An 18,378-nucleotide genomic window follows, 5' to 3' on the forward strand; every position below is an offset into this window, starting at 1 on the left:
AAAACAAAACATAGCATCAAGGGTCCAGGTTCAAGCCAAATCAGCTCATCCTAGAGTAAACCCAATGCAAGCTCAAAGCTGAGACCACCTCAAATTAGTTACGTTACCGTTTCAAGATATCTAGTAGCTTAGGTATAAGGACGCAAAATAATAATAATTACTGACTTAGCTTTCGAATGCCACATCGATAGCCCAGAGTGATCTAGGTAGCACCGTGCAAGGCCGGGATTGACGGCCCGCACATCCGTCTTCCGCTTAAGTCTCAAAACGGTAACCAGGAAATCCTCATTTGACATGATTTCCTCCCGTGTCTACCTTACGATGCTACGGACGACTTCAAGGGCGGAGCGACGGCTTGCTGTGGACATTTCGAAATGAACCTGTCTGCAAGGGGTCTTTCTTTGCTCGCCTCACCTTGTATCGATGGCATGGTATAGCACGGCATATGCATAGAAGTGAAAGAATAACGCCGAACTTCCGAGGCCTGGAAAAGAAAAAGAAAACTGTTACGGAAAAACTTTATACCTGAGTGTTAACGGTGGTAAGGTAGTGTTAATGTGGTGGAAGAGAGCTCAACTGCACTAGGATTAGCGTTCGTCGGTGCGGATAAACCCCCACGACACCCTCCCATATCTACTCTAACCACCACCTCCTATAATTTACCTTGTATGCACCACATGGAGACATATACTGGTAGAGCGGTACCTAGGTAAGCTGGCAATGCTGCAGTTAGACACGATTGCGTTAGAGGAATTGAAACGTAATATGTTAACGGTATTAATAGAGATAGCAATAGCACCTGTTTCTAAATGCGGGCTTAATTTTCTTAAGATCTAAATTATAGTGATGAGGCTCTTTCCTGGAATATATCTTTAAAAGGGATCGTCAGGACCTAAGACTTTAGGGTAATTCTAGGTGCGAGGCCGTCAATTGGTCGAGTTAATTAGTCAGCAACCTATGTGAAGACCCACTGAGCATGCAATCCAGATATCCAACATGCATTTCTTGGCCTCAATATTACATTGCCGAGAGGTGTTCGTCTGGTCTTTTTCTATAGGGTACTATAGGAGGTGCATCCACATAACAAGACATTAGATATTGGCTCAATCCATCCGCCTTTCCGTGTACATAAAATCTAACCAATCCGTGGTAGGCAACTCGCCCGTGCACATACAAAGTTTGAGCGAGTGAGAGATCCGATATAGGCTCAATTACAGACTCAAGCTTTTTCTTATTTCCTTTGAAGTAAAAATAACACACATACATGTAGATATATCGACCGATATTCATCGTAAAAGCCCTCAACATAACCGGCTCATGGTGTGTACGAGCCGGAAGATTTTACTTGTAGGTACATTCAATATCGGAGGTACACCATCATCAATACGTCAGTCGAATTCAACCGGGAGCGCTCTCTCAAGGCTGGGAGAATCACTTAGCATTGAGTGCTGTCTTTGATCTCAGGCTATCACGACCATGGGCCTTCTCATTATCTCGGTTTCATGGCAATTATTCAAGACAACTTTTCACATGGGATCCGAACGTTGTAACGCCTAACATGCAGGACAATTCGATATAAGAGACAGGGAGCGGAAAAATACAACCCTGTCACGATTTCAATGGCCGTGCGCCTTTTCTGCCTTTTTTGAGTCTTTAGAGTAGGTAGAAGGCGTCAAATTTTCAATTCTCAAGATATTTTTACAGATAAGACTGTGCTGGACGTAGAGCGGCTTCATTCGTCATTTCAACTTCCTCTCTCGAATTTCTCGACCGATAGGGCGCTGCTCATCAGTGGCGCAACTCAAAAGCTACCACAGAAGGAAAAGATAACAAGCGAGGAGATAATAGATAATCAGCGTGCCGTCGGTCAGGAGCAGCTCATTCATATATTCTTATCACTTGATGTTAAATAGACCTGGCTACAAAATTGTTCAAAGCTCCATGGCCAGCTTCGGACAAGACCTACAATGGAGCTCGGTTGGCAATATTCACCCCACCGGTTTGAAACGGGCCGGCCCACAGGAAACTTACTCCGTTTTGAACTTTTCAGACTACTACCGCACACTGATATAAACTGAAGTTAGGGTTCGGAACGACGGGGTTGAGTCGCGGGGAATTAGAGAAATGGAATTTGAGATTCACGGCAAGTATGATACCTAGTGTACCTCTAACGTTGGTGTGTAACGTCCGATCAGCTAGGCCGCTTTTTTACGCGTACGTGCAACCCCGGCATTTCCCGTCGTGGAACATCTAGATCTTGTTCCGATTTCTGCAGGTGTTCCCCCACAGGAAGGTCCGACCTGGATTAATTACAGTGGTATTCTAGGGAAAGGGACTGAGTGCATAACTGACGAGAGAGTGGTGATACATGACGGAAGTTATGTACCCCCACCACAACTTACGACGCTTAGGCATAAACACCAGCCACTTTAACAGAGCCGCACGGTACTAGGAAGGTACTAAATAGCATTAGAGGGATGCATATGATGCTTGCATATTCTTTGGAGGAGCACCTGGATTTTTGACGATGTGCTCGCTTTCTACTGGCTGAGAAGATCCTCAATTACGATTCTGTTGACTTCACATAGTTAGCCAGCGGAGTGACAGGGATTGTTGATCCCGTTCTGCACTGTCTTCCCGGATTGTACTCCGTAGCCGATTCAAAAGAGTCATATTACGAGAATTCAGACAATGGGCTCAAAGTACTCGTATTCAACGAGGTAGAGAGTAGAGCGGTGAGTCACGTCATAACAATATATTAGGTCCCGACAATATTGATCCTCCTTGGGTGAAATTCCTGCAAGTTCAAAGATCGGAACATATCTTTTAATCAATATTTCAATCAATTAAGACGCGCCTGGTGGCCCTGTTGCTGAGGTTAGTGCTTGTCTGAAATTACAAATTAGGTATATTTTGAACTACTATTTCTTCATGAAGTATTCTAACATATGCATATGATTGTTAAAGATATCAAAGTTTCCCGCTACAACTCTGCTTCACTGTATCCTAGCTAGGATCATTGAAATATCACTATAATATCAGCTGTAAAAGTTCACTGTAGATATGACAGCTCACGTCCTGCAAACTACAAATACCCAACAAACTACAAGTGAGAAAAGTGGTGTTCAAACAGCTCATACACCTTATCCCCACACCCTAACCTTTGAGAACTTTGTAAAACGTCATGTACCGGCATTGAAAGACGCAGCTCGAAAAGGCGAGCCACTGCCGTTTCCTTCTAGAGCACGCTTTATGGGCACCTTGAAACTGCATGGTTATAACGCCACAATCGTGAGTAAACCTTCCGCTCTTGCCCCGGTAGGATGCAGATAGCACCTGTTATCTACACAGAAGCCAGGAATATTAGCATTAATTGACATTTATCTTCAGATATTCAGGCAGAATGATACACACAACCCGACTTTCCAATCCAGGAACAGGGTCGTAACCTCCCAAGACAAAGGCCCCATACCGTCTCAGCTCTCGAATCGTCCACTCCACTTGCTCGTCGAGGCTGCTATGAGGATCTACACTTCGTCAGCATCCCTGCCTGCCGATACCCCGTTTTCGGAGGTTATGATTGCAGGGGAGGTTGCCGGGCGTGATATCTACCGAAATGTGGCCATAAACAGGATCCCAAGGTTCTTTTGCATATTTAATATCAGGATTGATGGGGTGTGGGTTGATATGCGCCGATACGCCGATGTATGTCTACCCGAGGAGCGTATCTTTAACATTATGAATTGGAAGATATGGGATGTGGTGATCGATTTCTTCGAGGACACGACGGCTGTTTCCGAGTGGCTTTACGAGATCACGGCAGAAGTTGAGAAGAAGTGCCCCTTTGCCGCATCATTTGCAGACTCGGCGGGGAAAAAGATATCAGGAACTGGCGAAGGTTTAGTGTGGACGATGATTCCATTCGAGGGCGAGGATTGGCCGCCGAATAGGACCATGTTGTGGAACTTCAAGACAAAGGGAGAAAGGTTTGAGGTAGTTAGCAGAATTAAACCGACCCCACCGAAAGACCCCGATGCATTGAAACTCGCAAGTGTGTTTATCGATCATGCGATCACGGAGGCACGGTTTGAACAGGGGGTTGAGTATCTGAGAGAGATGGAGCTCCTGGAGCAAGGAAAGGGTAGCACAATGCAGTTTGTCAAGTGGATAGAGAACGACGTGATTGAGGAGGAGTGGGAGAAGATGGTGGAGATCGGAGCTGAAGAGAAGAAAGTGAGGGGTGTGATTGGGACCCGGGCGCGGGAATGGTTCTTTCGATATCTAGATGAAGCCCAGGTGCGTGGAAGCGGGAACGGCTATGCAGCCGGGAAAGTTGGTAGCGACGAGGAGACCGGCAGACGATTAGGTCCAGCAAGTACATAATTATAACCTACTGCACAATCAATGTGCAGGTGTGCTGAGTGGAAATTGGAGATATCGTCTTTATCTTCGGATTCCTGTTTTGGAGAATCCGCATGAGTACCAGTTTTCACATTTCGATAATACCCATTCTACAAAATTTTTGGCTGCTGTCGATTGACCGCAGGAGCGCTAAAGACAGATGATTTACCTTCATGATTGGAGGATTGGACTAGTTCAAAATTGAGCCACACCCAGCAATATTTGGAATTTTGATATCTCCCCTGTCAATGATATCTTACCCGGGGGTTCCCAGCTAGCTGCCGCTGTAATTCTCGCTACGCGAGGTGAACCGGTGAACATAAATTAGATACCTAGAATACTCTATGTAAAGGAGTCTAACTCCTGATAGTTACCTGGAGTCTTACTGGGGTACCCAGGACAAAGTATCTAGCCGCCAGTCCTAGACCGACCGCATCTCTTTCTGCCTACTTGAACTCTTTGCCGCTGGGGACTTTAAACGAGCTTAGCGGGGCGACGCGGTTTCATACCAGGGGAAAGATTACATGCAGGGCACCTCATGCTCAGGATCTCAATACTGATTTGATATGGTTTGTGGTGATGTGTCAAATGCGGTGGATACGGCGATGGCATGGCCGGCCGGCGGGGTGCTAATAGGCGTCGCCATGCCAACCGGCGTCCACCAGAAGCTTCTGAGGCCAAGAGGTTATATTACTACATATGTAACTGGTTGAAACATTGACCTTCTGAGACCAACTAAAGTACCGTAGTAGCTGGATAAACAACTCACGCCACAGATACCAATAATTCTGATGTTGAATGTTGATGTTCTAGATACGATATGTAGCCAAAGGACTGATTCTACATGTGTGACTGGTAACATGGAATCTTGGCGGCCACGTGGGAAGGTTTCTGCTGATATGGGTCCCACCGATTTACATCTAATCCTATCGTCCGCCGTGGAAAAATCAAATAAGACCTAGTACCTATATGGAAATTTTCTTTGCTATCTACAAGTTAGAATACCGGTGAGGTAGATATGACTCTCGCATGATTAGTATGAGCTCGAGGAAAGAACTAACGACCAATGCTACCACGATACGGCCCCTCTAACATATTACATGTAGACGATACTAAGAGAAATTGAACAGAAAGATCTCGAAAGGATAGTAAGATCTTTCTATGATCCATTTCGTATAATGGACGTGTGGGTTTTGAATTCAGTGGAGGGCCAAGAAATACACCAACAGAAGCTTAGAACGATATCTAATACCATCAATCACCAATGATGAATTAAGAGAACTCCGTATGTTCTCATGCTATAGATATTCTTGGATAAGGTGTGTGAAACAGAACTTATTAGCTGGTCATGACTAGAGTACAGTAAAATGCCGTCAGTTCGCCGGGTATGTGGGGGGTACAGTGTAGATGGGCGTCATATCCAGACGTCGAGAACGCCTCTATCTATACATACAGCGCGCCACTGTTTCTTATCCTACATGAGGCTTTGAGTGCGCAGGATTATGTACTCGAGTATAACTATACTAATGATTATCCAATACTTAGTACGACGTTACTATAGCTATATACCAGTGTTCATATAGCTTTTTCCGGAAGTTCTGTTCCGGTGGAATTCTTTTAGGTCATGGCCCAATATGACTGTAGATCACCCCAATATAACATCGGTTAAGGTCACTGTGCCCTAAACGGCCTGAAATAATATGTGAGGTATTATTCCCATTTAAGTGATATAGTAATCCTGCGGTACCCTATGACAGGGCTAGATTTTCTTTTCCGAGAACGGCCATACATCCAAAACCTTCCGCTCAATGGAACCCTCCGTCGGTGGCATTATTATAGTGCTCGTAGAGTCTACCCTACGCCTGCAGCCAGCAATCTAGCTATCGAAATACTCAACAATTAAGTCATAAGCGATTGCATAGTGTCTATCAGTTTAAGCATCAGCCGAGACATCAAAATAGGCAGAGAGGGTAATGATCTTCGCGCAAGAAATACCGGGGCGCTGAGACGCTGGAAACCGACAAGGAGGGGTCCCAAGGCGCCGGCTTTGCGAGTACGACGGGATCTCTTGCATGGATATATGGCAGTGACGTATCCGTATATTGCATCTAAATCTCCCATATTAAAATTTTGGCCTTCCTCAGCTGAAATAATGTAATTATCGCATGTGTACACACATGCTAGAACTCATCAACCCGGCGCCTATAAGTCTGCATGGCCCACCAAGAAAAATATATGCTGTGTTAGTTGACTTGCGGCGCGCGCACTATTGTACTCGGAGAATTCCTTGAAGAAGCACAAATGCGCAACTAGAGAGAAGTTACTAAACAAGTATCATCACTGGTATGTACGCGCGATTAATGAGACTATTAGCCGCCAAGGCGTGGGAATTATCCTTTCGAGTGATATCTCATGTCGCAATTCCGCCACTCATTGACAATATCCATATCGAAGGAGATTTATGATCGATCTTAATACGCTCTGACTAGGTTATGTTTCTGATCTAATTCCTTCTTATCTATCTTCGGAACCTCTTTTTGTATGATAATCCTTAAACCTGTACAGCAAAAGCTACTTAGTACGAAAGATAGGGGCTCTCTCACCGGCATAGACAAGGAGTCCATATTTCTCTAGATATAAGAAGAGAAGAATCTTTTGAAGGTGGATCTAAGACTGATCATTCATATTCTTGGCGAAGCTCAATAAAATAAGGTTAGGGTTATAGAATCTTTGCTATGACTCAAACCAGTAATCGAACTCTGCGCATACATCTCTTCTCTGCTACTATATATTTTAGAGGCAGCCTCCCGATTGTTAGATCTACTGAACAATACTACGGCATTTCCCCTTTTACATATTAGACTTTTTTACACTTGTAAGTTGCGTTAGATGCCATTTTCTAAAAAGGTATGTATGTGAAAAGGAATGAGAGTTGGTGACTAGGCGCGCACATTAATAAATCGCCCCTGGGAAAGAAGCCACCATGGGGATTGTCTGAAGCTTTTCATAACTGAAGCGTTGAAGAAAGCTTCCCGATATAAGTTAGCTAGCTGAGCTATAGCTATATATAGCTATATATAAGCTAGCTGAGCTACAGGTGCTGTAGCTACATATAAGCTAGTTGAGCTATAGCTGAGCTAGCTAGCATGATCATGAGCTATAGCTGTAGCTATATACAAGCTAGACGTTGAGCTTAGCGATATGTAAATACATGTATGTAGACAACTTTATCGACTTTCGGCCTCCGAAAAGTTTCGCGCCTCATGTCGGGCCGCCTTGGTTTTGGTGGTTGTTGACATGATCCAGTTTTATATTACCCACCGAGTTTGGTACTGTAGTAGGGGGATCTCTGAGTCGTAGTCGACGGTATTTAGGTAATAGCGTAGCGGCAATATTTGCGTAGACACGACATAGATACGCGACCACAATAAATGGAAACTAAAGAAGTAGCCCTGGCTAAAAACAGTTTGTTTTGTTTTGTTTTAGGAAGACATAATAGGAGGTGCGGCTCGCGGGGACCGATCGCGGTCCGGTTGACAGAGTACTCCGAGATATATGGCTCGGTGTGCAATCATCTAAATAATTGGAATTGTGGTGTTTAACGCAACTCCACCAATTATCCTTTATACCGTCAGCCTTAATCTCAATCGTTTTGCTCAATGAATCGGATGCGGAGGTTGGATAGAAAAACTATATAAACGCAAACTTGTATGTAGCTCCTAAATCCTTGCTGGCTATTCACCTGCGCCTCATTATCGCTTTTCTGCGCGCGATATAAGCAACAGCAACAGCAATGCGACTGCGTCATGAAATATCACTCAGCGCTTGTATTTAAACATTAAACTACTATATCTGTACCTGATTGACTCAATGTTAGTTCTGTGGCATAGCATCCAAGTTAGGACAAAATAATTGCAGTTTGAGTATTGTAGGCCCTGTAGTGCTGCGAGTATAGCCATCATAGATGGAGCAGTAATGTTTTCAGTATCATAGTGCCGAGAGTCGCGTTAAATTATAAAGCTACATATATAGGCTGCGTTTTGCAATTAGTACGTTGTTCTGATATCAAAATATGCCAGAAAGATGGCGGGGTCGGTTACATAAAAGTTCTTTGGTCCGGATCTTTTCCCAGAACATGGGTACATATCGTGTAATGTTTGGTCAAGAGATTAGCTAAGAGAATGGGATTTACGATGTTGCGTAGTATACGATGATCGCAACACCGTATAATCATTACTTTGTTGTAGCCCTAAAACTCGCGTTAGCTAACTTAAACTTTGTGCATCTCGGCCATGATATTAGGGCTTTTACCAGAGCTTAAATACATGTAGTACTGAAATTGGTTGCTAGAACACTAGCACGAAAAAAAAAAAAGAAAAGAGAGAGAGAAATAGAGCAAAATTCACAATTTCGATATCGTGATGATGAGTTGAATATATATCATGATCTTTCGTTGCGGAAGGACGCGCCCTGAATACGGATTATCTTGTGTATATTTATACTTAGCTAGCTCCTTATCCTGCTAGATCCAGTCTCTATCATAGGACGTGGGGTGTACATGTGGCTTTTCCGTGGATCATGAGAGTTGGCCGCGGAGGTCTAGAGTATTTGTACAGATTTGGATATATGTGTTCGTCAGTATAACGTCATATTCTGGTTACGTGCTCAGCCATTATACATAAACCACGCGTATATATAGCATCCTTTTGGCACTCTCTCTGCAGTCAATCAAGCAATTAATTGCAACTAAGTCAGTCTTTACTTTCATACTTTCGTTTCTACACATACGAATTCTAGGGCCTACGGTCGTTACATATATATTACTATACTTCAAATACACGATCCCACAACCTTAAGGGTCTACTATATTCGCCAACTCACCGCCCGCCGCCTTCCATTGACGCTTCACCCGCCGCTTGTTTCAACCACTCAATCACGGTACTAGAATTCAAATACCGACACAATCACCGATGGGGTATGTACAAGTCACGGCATATCATGCTATCGTCGTTTGAAATCTAACACCATTTCTTTTTACATCGGCCAAGCTTATTCAAAAAACCAGTTTCTGGTCCGTCTATCTATACACTAATACCAGTAGAGGAGATCCAGGGGGCAATCAAGACTAGGAAACTCGTTTTGCAGCTCGACAAAATGACGCTCGAGCTATACCATAGCACATCAAGCCACATAGTCATAGATCCCGACGACCCAAACCCACAGCTACTTCATATCTGCGTAAATATTCGGGACAGGCTCACTGCCGTGCAGCGGTCAATCAGGCATCGTGAACTTCGCATTCATGCACCTCCCTGCGAGATGTCCTGGCCGCCTTGGAAAAAGAGTTTGTCAACGGAGGAGAGGGCCGATATGACGAGCGATATAGGGTATTGGTTAGATAGAAAATCGAGAATGAAGGAGGCCCTTTCGAGGAGACTGGGGGCCATGACATTTGTGTGGAGGGCGAGGGTGGAGCTTGAGGATCAGCGGGTGATCATGTTGAAAGCTTTGCAAGCTGCCCGACAGGCTGCACCCTCCTTGAACTTCGTGTATGGCGACCTGAACGGACACGAGGAGGGGTGCGTCTGTGGCACTTGGAACATTAAGAGTACCGGCTCTGTTAGTCAAACCGGTTGCGAGTCCTATACACCTGAAGAGTGTAGACTGCGCTCCAGGATAGAATCTTTATACACTGGGGATTACCTTGTTTCTGTATGTACCGGAGGGCTTTTGGAGGGCCCGGGATCTGGGCTGCACGCTGTGGGCGCGACGGACATCCTTAACTGGGAGAATTCCAGTCAGCTGAGCACGAACCTTTAATTGTATATGGCGAGCACGTACAGCATTTTCGTGGCCAATTCCGGGTTCTCATGCCTTTCTTGTTGTTGAGTTCTTCACTCACTCTTTCTTGTAATCATCCGTTAAATCTACATATCTATTCCTCTCATGTGTGCACTAGGATCTCCGCCACCTTGCGGCTTGTTCCCTTTTTGTTCACATGAGTAGATAGATTGTAATAGAATACACTCCGCTACTTCTCAACTGTTGGATTGGTTGCAAAATACGACGATAGCTGACGAAAGTGCAGTTGTGACATCAGAAATAAGAACAGAGATAGGCGTTAACGTTCTGGATTCTTCCCATGATGAGAAAAAGTAAATAACACATTGATCAGATATGAAGGTAATATTAGTTAGACCCTTCATTACAGTTCGAATAAAAGAGTATCCCAAAACACGGTCTGTTGCGGGGCGTACCTACTCAACTACAGATCGCAATATTAAATTCTAGCACGAGATGCTCGATCGCGAGATGCTCGAGAAAAGCAGAATTGGACCCAAACTTCTGCTCCAACAAATATTGAGACCTCGCAAATATATGCTGTTCTGTTACACAAGTATGTGTGTATCTACATGGAAGGAAATGAAAGAGCGGGGAATCCATGGAAACTCTAGTGCGATTCAAAACTCACCCAGGTAAATCCCAGGCACCCTAAAGCTCAAAGCTTTATTTTTTCGATATCGAAGGATCAGTGATTGTATGCTCCGATAAGGTTTAGTAGGAGCAGACTGCTTAAATACAGATGGGTCCAGTGTGGTCCACGAGGACGCTCGAGGCGAGGTTTAACGATGTCCTCGAGCTTCCTCGTCCTCGTTGACCTTTGTCCTTGGCTGTCCTCGAGGTTGATCACTGCTGTCCTCGAGGTACCTCGAGGTACCTCGAGGATAATTCCGGGCGAGCAGAAAGCGGTCTTTATTTCAATTAAGAAACATATTCTATCCTTGATTAATATTAGTTGACCTCATCTTAATTCGGCACATTATATAAGTGTATAATATGCCAAGAATTGTCCTCGAGGGTCCTCGAGGCGAGGACAGATAGTGTCCTCGAGACTCCTTGTCCTTTTAGACCATTGTCCTTGAATGTCATCGAGGACACAAGGACGCTCGTCCTCGTGGACCACACTAGATGGGTCTTTCCGATTATAAATCTCCTCCGTGATGGACTCATCATAATTATGATAGAGACACACACATATATATATGTTTTACGACACATTCATATGTAGAAACGTACAAATTTATAACCACAACGCTTGATTTCAAAGCACAAATTGCACTTGCAATGTTCTCCACTCAACCGTCCGGTAGACTAATATGATCACCACATCGTCTGATTGGTAGTCGCCGGTGCCCAACTTCACATCTTAGTTGAAGGCGCAAGATTAGTAAACACTGAAATCCGATTCCCGCAAAATCTCGAGATCACTACCAGCGAGTCTTTCTTTTGTTTTTATACAAACTGATCTTCATTCGGATAGTTCCGGTACAGCCGGTGACCGATGTTCAGGTGAGTAGATTGTCTTCAGTTTTGCAACGAAAGAACTTACGATTCTAACAACGGTTTGAGATCTCGGTATTTTGCGGGCTTTTGAAATTTACACGCCAGTCCAAAGAACCTTTCCTCCAGTCCTCCACATGCACACCAACCTGTAATATAGAACCTGATGGATAGTATAAAAGACCACCCCCATAAATGAAACTCGTGCCCGTCGGCTCAAGCTATCATTATAGATATATTCCTCATATACAGCGTACATATCCAAAACACTCACCCTAAAAACCTTATAAAATATTGCCACCTCTCTTCTCCATCCAGTCACTTCTCACCTCGACGCATCGAATCATATCATTCCCATGGCATCCTCGCAAACCAACCCACTCTCTGAAGCTTCAAAGTCCAGTACAATCGATAACCGCCTTCCCCCAACCTGGCTACTCAACAATTACATTTCCACTCGTGGCGGGTGCAACTACCTCGCCCAGCTCGCAGCCATGCTCCCACCCACTGAAAGCACCCTGCGAGACAAGGCTCTCCGTACTCTGTACACACTCACCCGCGAGTTCTGCAACAAGCTGGAGCAAGCAGCATATAACCAGAACCTCGCTATTCCGGCTCTCCCTCCCATCTCAGAGAACTATGAGGACGAGGCTGCACTCCCGAGGGAGTTAATGATAGAAATAATCAAGCCGCATGCTCACGATAGTGTCAATGAGATTCTTGGCTACAATACTAGCCTGGCACGTGATAAGAAGGATGGTGGGTGTGGATGGGAAGTGCTGACGGTGGCGCTCTGTGAGAGCAATAAGCAGTTCGAGGAGTCATTGAAAGAAATGGGCGATGCGGCGGGGACTCGCGACGTCGGTGCGATATTGAGGTTCTACGGGCAGCTGGGGTGGGAGAACTCGGCGGATAGTATAGCTAGTGCACAGTGTCTGGCCGAGGCATCGGCGAGGTTGAGGAAAGAGAAAGGGGAGGCGTGGTGGACGGAGGAGGCGGAGCCGGTTATTGCAAGGAACAAGACGCTGTTGGCGAGTTATAAAATAGTTGGCATTGAGCAGTATTATCCTAGGAAACCGGATCAGGATGGGCTATAGGCGAATGTCTACTATTTTATTTGGTGTGTTTGGTTTTGGAATGCTCATCGACCTAACTAAGGTTTGAAACTTGGTTTTTTTTTTTTTTCAAAAAAGTATGTAGCTACACATTGTTAGAATAGGAATGTTACTTCAATATAATTTGCAGTCAATTTCTCTCTCTACCCAATCTTGCTATGGGCATAATAACTCTCATAAAGATATATATACATACTTAGCCGCTTCAAGTTTCATACACATTATAGTAGTAGTACCTCAAACTGATTACCTAGCTACACAGGCAATTCACATTGCCTAAACAAGTGTTTGAGATTAAGATTTCCAAAGGGATCCCTAATAAGGCCATCCGGATTGCCTAAGTAGGCAATTAACTTGTTTTCCTAGATCAAATTACATAAATGTATGTTTGAAAATTTGCCAGGCCAAGTTTATGAAAATATAAAGCTGTAAGTTCGGTAGACTTGGGCTAAAGCTTAGGAGTTTGCCGGCAGGTTTTAGCGGGATATCGAGTGATATACTGTGATTGCTAAGACCTTCATGTACGTATAAATCAATACATGTATCACGCCAAAATTAGTTTTAAAAAGGATCCAGGCAATTTAGGGATCAGCAGAAGTGTTCCTTCAATACTAAATTCTAACGAGCCACGGCCGGGCCCTCCCGGCTTCGTGTGGCTGTGCGTGAAGTTGTCATATTGCAACCCCGCCTTATCCCTTCGTCTGTCAGTTAAATGCTGCTACCCCAAGAAGAAGTAAACCTGGTGTGGCTTTACTAACAGATCTCGTTATCTCTCTTATCAAATAACAGATCTCGGATATAAATTTAATTCCTCTATTATTGGGTGGCAGCATTGACAGACGAAGGGATAATAGCTTTCCTGGTAGCCTTGTGCTCGACTGTCCATACGTCCGTTATCAAGGGTCGGTACAGAATCCTTTTTTCAAATTCCCTAGAACGATAGATGGCCGAGATTATAGGCGCTGTATCCGCGATAGCAGCCCTCGTACAGATCACTGGACTCGTTGCAAGCGCGGCATATGGATATGTTGGTTCGGTAAAAAAATGCCCAGGGCGAGGCGAAGAAACTTGGGGACGAGATCAAATCTCTGGAAGTTGTCCTACGGAAACTACAAACAAGTCCCGAATATCTCACATCCAGCTCTTATTCAGCCCTTGATGGTCGCTTCCGAGTATGTTCGGAGGAGATGAATGCTCTTTTAAAAAAGCTAGAAACGAAAAAGAAATCTTTCAGCCTTTTACGTCGCCGCCTGAAATGGCCACTGATGGAGAAGGAGACCACTCAGGCAATCCTGCAGATTGAGAGACATAAAAGCCTATTCAACCTTGCTTTGACTGCTGATCAATAGTTAGTAGGCACGGCTATATATGTTTAATCATGCTACTGGTTGTTTAGAATATTCTGAAAGATTGATAATACAGTTGTTTGTCGCACGCCATAAAGGTATTCTCGGAGAATACGAATACAGCTGTTGGCAATATCATGGAATCTTTGAAAAAGGAATTTTTAGATATCAGGCGTGCTAGACAGGAGGAGGAGTTATCTCGTATAGGTACGTTCCAGCTGAGTGGTCTATCTTACTTATATTGTAACTTATCGTCATCCATTCATATACTTTCACATTCCCAAGGATTAATATTAGTTTCATAAGGAGAGGAAGGAAGAAGGATATTAAAAGGAATATACCCAAATCCTACGGATCGGAGACACGCTGAGATAAACGGAAGACGCCACAAATATACGGGCAAATGGTTTTCCCGGCACCCAGATTTCCAAGCTTGGGTGGACAACAAGCTGAGAACACAAATGTTGTGGGGTCATGGTATACGTATGTATTAATATCAATCCTAATATTTTTCATTCTGAGGTACTAACACGATAGCTTCTACAAGCGGGAGCGGGAAAGACATTCATAGCGTATGTAATGCCTGACTGCGCATGCGTGTGGAAATTGTCTGATCAGCTGATTCTTGACCTTCGATAGTTCTCTTGTAATTGATGAACTTGAGTCACGTGCATCCGTGGAAAAATATGGGGTGGCATACATCTACTTTAACTTTAAGGAACAAGAGCAACAGCGTCCTATACAGGCTCTATCGAGTCTAATCAAGCAACTCCTAACCCAGGTTAAAGGATCCATATTTCCTGCAGAAGCGAAAAAGCTGTATGACGAGTTCATATTACAGCAAAAACAGCCTCCTTTTCAGTATCTACAGCAGGTCCTATATTCTATATCACAGAATTTCCCTCATGTATTCTTTGTCTTTGATGCACTAGATGAATGCGACGAGAAGATTCAACGAAAGGAGCTTCTTCCATTCTTTGATGGCCTTGCAAAAATGAAGCATATTAGCCTTTTCGTGACCAGTCGGCCATATCCTCGCGATATCTACGAATGTCTGACGAAAACAAACGCTGAAAAAAATTGAGATCTCGGCCAACGAAGAAGACATCAAAATGTTTATTGCGGAAACTATTAATGAAAACTCCCACGCAAAGGCGTTGATTCAAGGGGATCTCCGAGAGCGTATCGTCTTGAAACTTATGGATTTATGCAAAGGAATGTATGTACCACTTTCAGGTTAAGCCAGGGTTCTGCTAATCAAATCTCTATTAAGGTTTCTTTTGGTTCATTTTCACATCAATGATCTTTGCCAGTACACGACTGCACGAGAAGTTGATGACGCGCTAAAAATGTTGCACACAATCACCCCGGCAGAAAACCCTTTACATGAGATGTATGACAGGGTAATAGGAAACATAATCCAGAGGCAACATCCAAGTCGAATGAAGCTTGCGAATAGGATCTTATCCTGGCTTGTAGCAGCAAAAGAAGTCTTACAATCTGAAGAGCTACGTATGGCAATAGCCACGGGCCCCAATGATCAAGACCTACCGAGCGAGGGCGACATGCCAGATAATACGATGATCCTCGAGGTTTGCGGCGGACTAGTGGTGATAGACGAAATCACAGCCATTGTTAGACTTGCCCATTACTCTGTTCAGGAATATCTTCTCCAGAGTTCCACTTCACAGCCGCATCTTATTATCCTAGATTTCCTCGTAACCTATCTCTGTTTCCACCACCATAAACCCAACTAACTTATGGGATTCCGCGGCAATAGCACAAACCCTTATCTTTGGGGGTTTAAAATCTTCCCCGATTTATACTTGTTGAAGTATTTCCATCAGCACCTCAAAGCTTGCGATGAAAGGTCATCAACAGAGATTTACCTAAAGCTTCTCAGGAATAAGAATGCATTAGCGTATTACCAAGCGCTTACTCAAGACCTAACTGACTCAAGACGTTGGAGTGGGATGATGGATCGCTGGAATATTAAGTTTCAGAACGCCGAGTGGATAATTCGTCTTTGTTGTACATACGCCTATGAACGTATGGTGCCTCCTTTACTTGAGGCTTCATTCCTAGGACACCTAGGCTCTGTCAAGGCGCTTCTTGAGGACGATAGATATTGTAATCTCTCTGCAATGGATAATGGCATGACAGCACTGCATCATGCAGCGTTCATGGGCCACGATAATATCATTGATTTCTTGCTAGAGCATGGACAGGACTTCAACTCTTCTGATAAATATGGACGGACGCCGTTTGCCTTGGCACTAGTCAAGGGACATGAAGATACGGCTAGGCTTTTACTCAAGAAGGGCGCCACACCGGTGTCAACCGTGCCAGGTGCAGTAACGCCATTACATATTGCAGCTTACCACGGATTAGGAGAAATCGCGTTATTATTGATTCATGCTGGGGCTGATGTTAATGCAGAAGGCATAGGAGGGATGACCCCTCTACACTTGGCTATAAGTAATAGTAATTATTGCCGGGGGGGTGGAGAGTCGATGGTAGAGCTTCTACTTGATCATGGTGGATCGAAGCATCTTCTTACAATTTTGGAAACATTAAGGGGGATACGCCCAAATTCTTCCCACCATCATCTAGCGTTGCGGAAGGTGCTTGAGCTACTTAAAAAAAGTCGGGACAAAATTCCAGAGGGTAATGTTGTTGAGAAATTCACTATTTGCCCTAATACCCGATAGCACCAAGCACGTGAAGGTAAACAGTAGAAATCTGATCGGTGGGTCGACTAGGAACAGCCATTTTGGAAAAATTGAGATTCAGGGCGGAACTAAGGCTTTTCCGTGATGCGGAAATCACGTGTCATTCTGTTCGGTACGCAGAGGCTGAGGCCGCCTTGGCTAAGCTACATGAAGAATCTTGTTAGGATTCTGGGGATCATGTGGGTAAGACATCTATGATTTTCCTACGCTATCCTAGAGCACTAAGTAACTCTAGGAGCACAAGAGGATTCTGCTGATCAGGTGAGAGTAGGAGCAACCCTTCAGAGCGGATTGAGGCAGCTTGCACAAATCAGGGTCGCTAGTCATAATCTTGTCTTAAAATATCGTTTTCCTGTGCGCCCGGGTTCTGCCTATGCGTGGGAAGTTCTAAGAGCACAAGAGCGTCTTGTTGATCGGTCGAGACTAGGAGGAACACGCATTAATTACATATTTACTATAAGGGATCTGTTACAACGAGAATTTGATTATGAAATAAATACATTATCTAGTGAGTACGCAAGAATCGAGGCCACCTTGGCCGAGCCACTTGCAGAATCTTATAAGAATTCTGGAGATGGTGTACGTGTGGGTAAGACATCTATGATTTCCCTCCGATATCCTAGCGCACTAAGCAGCTCTAGTTCGAGCATAAGAGGATTCTGATTAGTTGGGCTTAGGAACACCCTCTCAGAAAGACGAGGTAGCGAGTCTACTCCAATACCCTACCAGCAGCCATGATCACGAAATTAGATCCCTTTCTTATGATCTCAAAAGCCTCGAGCGGGAGTGGATTGAGAGAATGACAGAACCAGACCCAGACCCAATAATTCCAGGACTCGACGATGCTGGTGAGAAGCCTATTTTTCACCCTATTATCCAGACCGCCAAGTACACCTAAGGCCATAAGAGGATTCTAATGAGTTGAGGTAGGGCCCTCCCGGGTACACGAGATAGCCAATGATGCAGAAACATAAGTGTATGTGTCTTCTCCCCCTATTCGCTCCTTTGCAAATAAATCCTCGATTTCTTTTCTTTATTTCGTGCAGCTGACGCTTTGCCCAGTGCCTCCGTTTGGGGTGAAGTAGAGTTTTTGGGGGGAGATACATGCTGGAAAGAACCTAAGGACTGGAAGGACGTGTCGGGACGGTTATTTATATTTTTGGAAAACGCTCAAATTGTGAAATTACGTACATATATCTATAGAAGATTGATTTGCAAATGTTACAACTAGTATGACGAACGTGCTGATCGTTATCCTGGAGGTCATGATTGTCTATGCTCCGCAGAGACCACAAGAAGCGAAGGAACCGCCACCGCGCTATGTTCTTGGAATAAAAGATAGAAGTGGTCCAGTTACTATCCCCTACTTTTGGTGTGATTGTGTGGTTGGAAATTGGTATTATCCATACCTTCATATAAAAATAGTCGATCAACACCACCAAA

The 18,378-nt window shown here is 44.3% G+C and overlaps 4 protein-coding genes across 4 annotated transcripts; all 4 read left to right on the forward strand.

Annotated features, from left to right (window-relative positions):
- Window positions 1-3,063: 3,063 nt before the first annotated feature.
- On the forward strand, window positions 3,064-4,383 carry H6S33_002841 (uncharacterized protein; the record flags this gene model as incomplete). Its single annotated transcript, XM_044834222.1, has 2 exons — window positions 3,064-3,318; window positions 3,391-4,383. The coding sequence occupies 2 exons, from the start codon at window positions 3,064-3,066 to the stop codon at window positions 4,381-4,383; spliced, it is 1,248 nt and encodes a 415-aa protein (XP_044693002.1).
- A 5,172-nt stretch (window positions 4,384-9,555) lies between these two features.
- H6S33_002842 (uncharacterized protein) lies at window positions 9,556-10,221 on the forward strand (the record flags this gene model as incomplete). The annotated part of the gene is made up of 1 exon (XM_044834223.1): window positions 9,556-10,221. The coding sequence occupies one exon, from the start codon at window positions 9,556-9,558 to the stop codon at window positions 10,219-10,221; it is 666 nt and encodes a 221-aa protein (XP_044693003.1).
- A 1,877-nt stretch (window positions 10,222-12,098) lies between these two features.
- On the forward strand, window positions 12,099-12,839 carry H6S33_002843 (uncharacterized protein; the record flags this gene model as incomplete). Its single annotated transcript, XM_044834224.1, has 1 exon — window positions 12,099-12,839. One exon carries the CDS (start codon window positions 12,099-12,101, stop codon window positions 12,837-12,839), a length of 741 nt encoding a protein of 246 aa, XP_044693004.1.
- A 2,476-nt stretch (window positions 12,840-15,315) lies between these two features.
- Window positions 15,316-17,833, forward strand: H6S33_002844 (uncharacterized protein; the record flags this gene model as incomplete). The annotated part of the gene is made up of 7 exons (XM_044834225.1): window positions 15,316-15,422; window positions 15,477-15,921; window positions 16,051-16,681; window positions 16,851-16,930; window positions 17,100-17,118; window positions 17,207-17,524; window positions 17,613-17,833. The coding sequence occupies 7 exons, from the start codon at window positions 15,316-15,318 to the stop codon at window positions 17,831-17,833; spliced, it is 1,821 nt and encodes a 606-aa protein (XP_044693005.1).
- Window positions 17,834-18,378: the final 545 nt, after the last annotated feature.

This window comes from Morchella sextelata (assembly GCF_020137385.1).
Source record: "Morchella sextelata strain SCLS chromosome Unknown scls_13, whole genome shotgun sequence".
In the NCBI taxonomy this organism is placed as follows: Eukaryota; Fungi; Ascomycota; class Pezizomycetes; order Pezizales; family Morchellaceae; genus Morchella; species Morchella sextelata.